Source organism: Miscanthus floridulus, chromosome 2 (assembly GCF_019320115.1).
Source record: "Miscanthus floridulus cultivar M001 chromosome 2, ASM1932011v1, whole genome shotgun sequence".
NCBI lineage: Eukaryota > Viridiplantae > Streptophyta > Magnoliopsida > Poales > Poaceae > Miscanthus > Miscanthus floridulus.
Window position 1 is genome coordinate 47,453,125 of NC_089581.1, and position 8,550 is coordinate 47,461,674.

The 8,550-nt window shown below is 39.1% G+C and overlaps 1 protein-coding gene across 4 annotated transcripts; it reads right to left on the reverse strand.

Annotated features, from left to right (window-relative positions):
- Positions 1 to 270: 270 nt before the first annotated feature.
- On the reverse strand, positions 271 to 7,784 carry LOC136523384 (secretory carrier-associated membrane protein 4-like). Of its 4 annotated transcripts, none has more exons than XM_066517081.1 (12): positions 7,530 to 7,784; positions 3,726 to 3,815; positions 2,470 to 2,532; positions 2,305 to 2,338; positions 2,097 to 2,219; positions 1,929 to 1,991; positions 1,728 to 1,821; positions 1,578 to 1,623; positions 1,415 to 1,482; positions 1,101 to 1,149; positions 580 to 645; positions 271 to 475 (listed from the first exon to the last, which is right to left on the reverse strand). In XM_066517081.1, the coding sequence occupies exons 1-12, from the start codon at positions 7,599 to 7,601 to the stop codon at positions 395 to 397; spliced, it is 849 nt and encodes a 282-aa protein (XP_066373178.1). In that variant the 5' UTR covers positions 7,602 to 7,784; the 3' UTR covers positions 271 to 394. The 4 variants fall into 4 exon arrangements, with proteins under 4 accessions (XP_066373178.1, XP_066373183.1, XP_066373192.1 ...); XM_066517086.1 differs by lacking the exon at positions 7,530 to 7,784 and adding an exon at positions 4,565 to 4,857 and having other exon boundaries at positions 3,726 to 3,748; XM_066517095.1 differs by lacking the exon at positions 7,530 to 7,784 and adding an exon at positions 4,565 to 4,690.
- Positions 7,785 to 8,550: the final 766 nt, after the last annotated feature.

Below are 8,550 nucleotides of genomic sequence, written 5' to 3' on the forward strand. Positions count from 1 at the left end.
AACTCGCCAGATGACAGAGAAAAATGCTATGTGAGTTCACAATCAAAAAAGAATATATAAAAATGAACACAAGCAAGCAGTATGCTATCGTGCTTTGCCGAAAGGGCAAAAGTCCAGCATCCGGGGCCACATGCAGGGCTGTCTTTCCATTTTCTCTGTTTCGCCTTTCGGGGGATTTCAGTTTCGTTTCAGATAAGAAAGGAACCCCACAAGGCAAAAACGGCAGCTACAGCTGCGCGCCTGGCGCTGCTGCAATTGACAAGTAGCGCGTGCACCCCGAAACTTGCTTCCTCCAACAACTGAAAATCAGCGTTCACTCGGTCACACCAAACTTAATTCACATATATGTTCATTCCTCTTCTCTCCCTCGTTCGGAACTACAGGGGAGAAGGCATCAGAACGGTGGCGCACGAGACCCGGCGTCAGGCCTCATCTGTGCCTCACTACCTTTCCCGCGGAAGAACCAGTACACTTTCTGCAAACCACAAAAACAAACATTTGCAGAACAGAACACATCAATTTCACTTGTCGGAGGAATGTTTTCAAGTAGGAGTATACATGTATGCTGTATATCCCTACCTGGAAAACCCAGATGCTCAGCAGTGCCTCCAGCACAAACATCGCGAAGCCCATGAAGTACATTATCTGAAAGCAAAAGTACTTGTGAGCAACGAAAGGTATCAGTGGTATTTAAGACTCGATGGAAATGGTTGCCGCAAAAGTTATTGCCTAATCGCTCCCTGCACCTATAGCCCCAGTCTGAAGAACAAGTCACATGAAAAGCACTCACAAAATCATGCCAATGGTTCAGGTTCCAGCAGTAACTTGAAGGAGTAGGTAACTAGTTCTGCTCAAGCCATTTTATGGGATGGACAACAGTGGTAAAGCAAGCTTGATATTTTGTTACACTAGCTAAGCATAGAACTATTGACAGAGGGAACTGGAGTGGCAACGATTTGATTCTGATTTATGTCTAGATTAACTGGAGTGGTAACGATTTGATTCTTATTTATGTCTAGATTTGATAGAAGGTAAGACAACTGATCATTTCTAATTCCTCGTATTTCCATGGTACATATATTGACATAGTATCAACTCACCCCAACACCAGCATTCTCGCCTATCTCGCTGATCGATTGAAAAATTCCGCTGCAAATAATAAGATAAGACAAATGAAGCAAATTATAGTTCGAATAGCAAGATAATGCACATGAGAAAGCTAATAAATTAGCAAGCTTATCACACTGAGTTATAAAACTGGATACAACAAAGCAACCTTTACTTATATTCAACATATTCTAAGAAAAGCCCCAATTTTACAACAATTACTTCATAGACACATGTAGTTGTAAAATAAGAAACATGTAAAATTGAGTGTCTATGTGAAAAGAGCTTATGCTATCAAAAGACTTACGCCAATGATCTTCCCACATAAAAGAATGGCGGAGAAACAGCAGCGTATATGCAGAAGGCAATGTGAAACTGCAGAGACAATACCAAGTTATGAGCAGATTTTCTACTCCATGGAACAACAAGGAGACCATACAAGGAATCTTGTTTTATAACAGAAATCTTACAAAGTAGAATAGGAAGAACCATCCATAGCTGAACGCACTATCCTTCCTGGTGAAAGCATTATAATATCAGGTGAATCATCTGGTTTAAATGCTGTACTTCATACAGAAACTTTGTACAATAGTTTTGGAAGCTCAGTTGGAATATAGTACCTCATGGCACGATAAAGAGGTCGGTACCATAAAAAGTAGGCACCTGGGCATCCAGTAATGAAGTATATGACTGCCAGAAACCAGATCCTAGGATCTGCATGGAAGAACATTCATACTAACTAAATAACAGAAATAACAAATTTAAATATTATGATTATTAGGAGCACATAAAATAAAAAAAATATTTTTTTATGAACATACCATGCCCTGTAATCCAAGCAGCAGTTACACATAAAATGTTCCAGAAGAGGCATATGACCAATCCTGCATGAGAATTTTGCAAAAAGTATTAGTTACAATACTTTTGAAAGCCAGTAATCCTTAAAAAGGGCAGTTTTTAATTAACCAGCGCATTTCCTAGCTTCATACCTAGGAGTGATGCAAAAGAGACATACTGTACTCGCTGCAAGTGCACGGGTATATCATTTGAAATGTCAACATGAATGATGGGGAAGAACGGTGGCCAGTTTTTGGGTTCTATTAAAACTCCAGCTGCATGTAAAAGAGGGATGATAATATAAATCATGGGTCATTTCCGAAGAAAAATGGTACACGCAAAAAATAAAATTAAGGTTACCTCTTGCAAGAGCTTCTTCCCTTCTTTTTATTTCCTAGAGAAAGGAACAAAAAGTTACACAATATAATAAATGCTAAAGTTCAAAACTGTGTAAAGTTAGTTGCATACTTTATAAAACAATAACAGTAAATGGCAGATCATATACTCGACTTAACTAGTATATACCTGTTCCCTCCTGTTTAGCTCAGCCTCTTTAGCCATAAGTTCCCTCTCCTTTTTCTTGAGGTCCTGGATTGTGTAGACAAACTCACAAAAGGATCTGATATACCGATATTGAAAGAAAGAAACATAGAGAAAAACTGCTAAGGGAAAAGGAAAACTAGTCTCTAATCCCTCCTCTTTAGCCTGAACCTAACTCCTAGCCTTTTTATCAGCCTTCCAAATAGTTGTCTGTTTTACAACTGCTTCCCAAATAGAATTATTTAGAATATTATGGAGTTTTCTATCACATTCCTACAGAGTACAGACACTTGCATGGTAGTTTTTCTTTGAGACTTTTCCCTGTGTGCCATTATAAAAGATCGTAATCCCCTGTGTGCCCCTGAAAAAATTCAGCGGTCTTCAGCGCCACTACTCTAACTTTTTCGTGTCATCCATGCCACTTCCGTCAGTTTGGGCTCTAACGCCGTTAAACTGCAGGTGTGAAAAGACGAAAATGCCCTTAAGTTCAAATATGTTATTAATTTTTTTTTAGCATCTTAACGACTTCAAATGAAAAAACTCAAAACTAGAAAGTTGTAGATCTCGTCGAGATCTATAATTTTCATATAATTTTTTTTTCATTTAATTTCGCAAAAAAAATATGATTTGATATGATTAATATATCTTAGAAAAATCATATTATTTTTTTTGCGAAATTAAATGAAAAAAAAAATTATATGAAAATTATAGATCTCGACGAGATCTACAACTTTCTAGTTTTGAGTTTTTTCATTTGAAGTCGTTAAGATGCTAAAAAAAAATTAATAACATATTTGAACTTAAGGGCATTTTCGTCTTTTCACACCTGCAGTTTAACGGCGTTAGAGCCCAAACTGACGGAAGTGGCATGGATGACACGAAAAAGTTAGAGTAGTGGCGCTGAAGACCGCTGAATTTTTTCAGGGGCACACAGGGGATTACGATCTTTTATAATGGCACACAGGGAAAAGTCTCTTTTTCTTTTCTGCAATACCACGACATAGCAGTGACTTTGTAGGACACATATAAGAACCAACCGTGGGTTCAATCAAAAGAAAGATAGCAAACTTATTTGTTAGCTTACAGTGGAAACATGGAATGATGGGAACCGAACATCAGGTGGACATACATGTGTAATTTTGATGCTTTGCATAATGATTGAAAGATAGTACCAAATCAATGAAAAAGGCTAAAATAGTAGTAAATGATAGGTAACCAAGCAATTCAAGCAGTCAAACTACCTTTTTGTTATCAAGTGGGATATCTACAGATGCACCAATATCATTGTAGAAACCAGCAGGTTCAGGAGGGAGCGGAGTTGGGCGTGGATGCTACATGAGCAAAAAGATATGATCCTTAGACAGTAATGATGAGCCAAAGCAAAGATAATGAAACACACATAAATAATTTTGGTTCCATAATAAATTTTTAAATTTTGATTCAGAGCTTGGCAAGTGTGTCCGCAATCCGCAAGCCTATGTGCTATTCACAACATATTTTCGTCTTCTGTTTTGCCAAGGCATAACACAAATGAGTAAGATTTGTAGAAGTACAGTTTTATGGTGTCAGTCTGTCCCGTGTTTCATTGATTGCTATGATACGTTTTGTATTGCAAGTCTGTAATAAGTTGATACATCAACGAAATAAATGGGCTAAAGAATCATACGATAGAACAAACCACAGCATGGAAAACATATGGGTACACTGTATATAGATTCCCTAGTATCCAAAGCAACATCAGACCAAGTTTAAGAAATTTTATTTCTTATACAATAGTAGATAAGTGAGTTAAGCGGAAACTAAGCTGGGTTCAAAGATGTAGAGGATCGTGAGAAATCAGGCAATCTCCGGAAGAAACGCCCAATCATGTGAAGAGCAGGAAGAACATAACAGGTAACAGCTAAGATAATCGCGCAATTTGTTAATGGGCATTTTGTTACTCCGTGCAATGTTCAGGTATATTACAGCCAAGCCAAAAGGGGAAAAGACCCAATCCGACCTGGAAGTGGAGAAAGCATAGTGGATACATCATACGTGACGAGGTTCTTCTAATCAATACCGAATCCTGCAAACGAAGTACCTCCGGCGAGGCGAGAGGCCACCGCTGTGCGCTGTTGCGGCGGCGCGCGCCGTAGACATAGCCGACCACCCTCAAGAACGCGCGCCGCTCGCACCATCGTGGGGAGAGAGAACCCCGAAGCCAGTGTCTGAGATGGGTGGGCTAATAACTACCCAGTGACTATGCACCGCAGTTTGGGTGTCGCCGCCGTGCACGCGGTGCGCCGGAGACCGGAGCATCCGCCGCCCGCCGGACGGGGATGCGAGACGAGCAGGCTGCTGGGCCGGCGACCGGCTTGACTCGAGCCTAGTAGAACTCAAGCCCGTTTGTTCGCTTGGGCCTAAAATGTAATGAGCCCATGCTCCCTGTCGTCTATCTAAAAGAAATTATATTTCCTCTACAAAAATTGAAATGGAAATGATATTGCCTTCTCTGAAAACAGAATCATATGGATTATTATAGAAACAAAGATAATAAATTATATTATCCTTTTTCTCATAAAATATGGAATGGTTTTTTAGACAAAGGCATCCGGTTGAGGACTAGTTATTATTTTATTAAAAAGTGAAAATAAACACAAACTAATAATAACTAAATACAAAGAGCAATATGGCCTTATAAAAAACTAAAGACCATATCCACGGGCGAGGCAAAAACAATTCATATTTTAGTTTTAACTGGCACACAATTAGAAATGTTGTCTTTCTTTGAATATAAATTAACCAACATTTGGACCTATATATTTAGATGAAAATTCTAGTACTCCATCCATTCTAAATTATAGGTCACTTAAGTTTATTCCAAGTCAAATTTCTCCAAATATAAGTAAGTTTATAAAAATGTAGTAATGTGCAATATTTACACCATGAAGTTAGTTTTATTGAATTTCCTATTTTTTTTAAAAAATAAATCAGTCAGAGAGTTGTCGATTATATTAGAAAAAGAGAAGACTCAGAATGAACAAAGACAACACAGCAACAAAGACCTATAAAGCTTAAGCAACCAAAAACTTGATTAAAGTTAGATAAAGATGTAAATGTTAATATATTTTTCTATGGAATGTGTCTTGATAGTGTGTATCTATTTGACTAAAAACTTGATAAAGTTAGATAAAGTTTAAATTAGAATAAAGCGATATATAATTTGGATTTGAGAGAGAGTAGGTGTCAACTTGATCTTTCCAATCAAACCCATAAAATTACAATAATCTATATATATAGTAAACACTCACTTACACCTGAGGTTTGCATGCATAAACAACTCTACTGCATAGTGTATATAAACTCAAGTTAGTCATGACCTGCCCTTTTTTCTAATTCCATATGTTACTGACACAATAAGTTGCGGCAAGATTTCTTTGGACAACCTCAGTTGTGGTTGGCACCGTTGCATTTTTCTCACCAAGTTTTGGCAAGTTTAGAAGAATGCTAGGCAAACTTGAGCCAAATAGTTCCCAGAGTTTCCACAACTGAAAAAAAGAGGACTTTGCAATAATCTGCCATCGTTTCACTTGCAAGGTTTATATTAGTACTAGTAAATATGTCCATGCGTTGCCACGGGTGAAAAAACATCAAATGGTCATGAAAAACAACGATAGAATGTTACATATCTATTTATGTGTTACTCTTTTTTATAAAATTTGAAAGCTATAATTTATTTTATTGATAATCATGACATCCATGGTATTAGTTAATATTTGCAATAATATGTAGCTTGGACGCATACATATTTTGTTTATATTAATTGGATAACAAATTGTTTAATTCAGTTCATGTTTTGATTAGCTGAACCATTCAACTAATCTAGGTTCTAATAAGAATAAATTTCATTCATAATCAGAACTACATACTTAGTGGTAAAAATGTTTGTCTCTTAGTGATTAGTGAAAGATCAAGGGTTGAAAGACCTACAATATTTCATTTATTATTTGTACATTTGGTTTTTAAGTTGATAAGAAAAAGGAAAAAAAAAGAGAGACGGAAAAGAAAAGAACGGTGGGATACTGGAATGGCAAAATTGGCACAGATGGACTGACGGATGAAATACGGATTGGGAACCGAAAAACACGCACAGGAAAAAAATAAAAATTGACCGAAATAAAAAACCTCACTACAACACTAAACCTTCGTCTAGCATCCGAATCACATTGCTCGCAACGAAATCAGTTGCACATCCTCGTCATGCACGTGTTTAAGAGAAACGGAATCTGTTGAAAGAGATCAAGAGGGAACGAAAACAGCTGTAACTCTTCCCTGGTCTCAGTGAAAAATAAATAAAAACTGGGCGGAGGACAAAAGGAAAATAAAATAGAAACGAAACCAACAAACTTCTCGTGGTATAAGAGGTAAGATTAGAGTAAGATAAGATTTGCCTAATTTCTATTTTTATTATTTTTCTATTTAGATTAGGATTCCTATTTAGCTAGCTTAGGATTCCTAATCTATGTCCAAGCCATGCATATTATGCTATATAAAAAAACATGAGGCCGTCACGAGACCACCAGAATTGCACATTCACAAAGTTAGTTAGAGGAGGACCGGATCGAAAAAAATAGGAGATAAATTTTGCCTCTTTGATATTAGTAATAGATATAAAACAATCCGATGAAACATGGAAATACAAAAGCACAAGAGTTTCAAGTACCAAAACGTTGTACTCTAGCTTTCTTGTTCTATGTCTTTGTAAACTAGCGAAATCAACGTTAAACTCTTCGAAACTAAACCCACCCATCAAAGCTCGATTTATCCAATTCTAGATTTACATGTAATTAATTGCATTTTGAGCGATATAGGGGACGATAATCTTCAAACTTGGGGACTCTAAACCAACGCCTTATACTGCAGGAAGGAAATAAAGCAGCAATGATCGCCTGCTGATCACGAGAGACAGGCAGACAGACGAGCTAGTTAAAATTAGAGAGAAACCCAGGGGTAGGGGAGGACGATCGATCGAGTGGATCCACGCTGCTTGAGCGTGAGTTACGTACCGAGAAGGGGTTGACGACGTCTCCGTCGCCCTCCTCGAACGGGTTGTCGTCGTGCCTCCACCTTCCCGCCATGCCTCGACGACCTCGACCCTATAGCTTCCTCGCTCTCTGTGCTCCGCTGACCTAGCGTTTGCCCTCCGGCCGGCCGGCCGCCGGCAATTCACGCTACGCTGCAAATGATACCACACAGCTGCTTCAGATTTGCCGCCCTGCTGCGGTGGGACTACTTCGTTCCTCACAGTTATAGTACTACCCGCATACGGTCCAGCAGTGCCGTCGTCCGCTCAGGCGACAACCTGACAAATAATGCCAACAATTTGCATTGATTAATGTATCACGTTAACAATGAAGCCGATCGATCATATCTGGGCACTCCGCCTTACACGCTAAGGCGGCCGGGATTTTAATTATCCATCGATGTAACAACCTCTCCAATCAGTATATACCTTTGCTAATTTCTTGTTTCGACTCTGGACTTTGTCGATGCGCGTTCCTGGCGCAAACCGGCTGCCCAGCCTGCCGTTTCCTCGATGCTATTTGGTTAGCTGGTAGCGTGTAACAGCGACGGAGTCCGATCCTTTGTATATTCAATGGGATCGGAATGCATCGTCGGCCTTGCGCGGCACCTCTGATCCGGCAATGTCCATTAATATTGCCGTGCCGCCCAAATGGCAGCATATCCGATCCTGGCCTGCGTTGGCCGTTGCTAATTTCTTGGTGCACCTTCTCGGTTGTCTCGTGGTTATGCGGATCGTCAACAAGGGGTCACGGTAAACTTCGCAGAACGCGTCGTGCTAATTAATGACGCGGCGACCGGCCTCTAGGAGTACGGCACTCGAAGGGGAAAAAAAAGATGCAATCACAAAACAGGGAACGGGGATGGAGTTTCAAATTACCTCTTATAACCAAGGGTTCTCAGATTCAAATGACAAAACATTTCTAACCTAACCGAAACAGGTGAATCTCATAAATTTTGATACTTTTGAACCGAGATTCACTTGTTTTGACCTGTCAAAGTGTT

What these genes read in the sequence shown, in the direction of transcription:
- LOC136523384 (XM_066517081.1), bottom strand. Translation starts at nt 7,601, where the DNA reads ATGGCGGGAAGGTGGAGGCACGACGACAACCCGTTCGAGGAGGGCGAC. An exon ending in TCCCACTTGATAACAAAAAG is followed by an intron (nt 2,533 to 3,725) that starts GTAGTTTGACTG and finishes TACACAATCCAG; the next exon opens with GACCTCAAGAAAAAGGAGAG. An exon ending in GCGAGAATGCTGGTGTTGGG is followed by an intron (nt 646 to 1,100) that starts GTGAGTTGATAC and finishes TTTTGCTTTCAG; the next exon opens with ATAATGTACTTCATGGGCTT.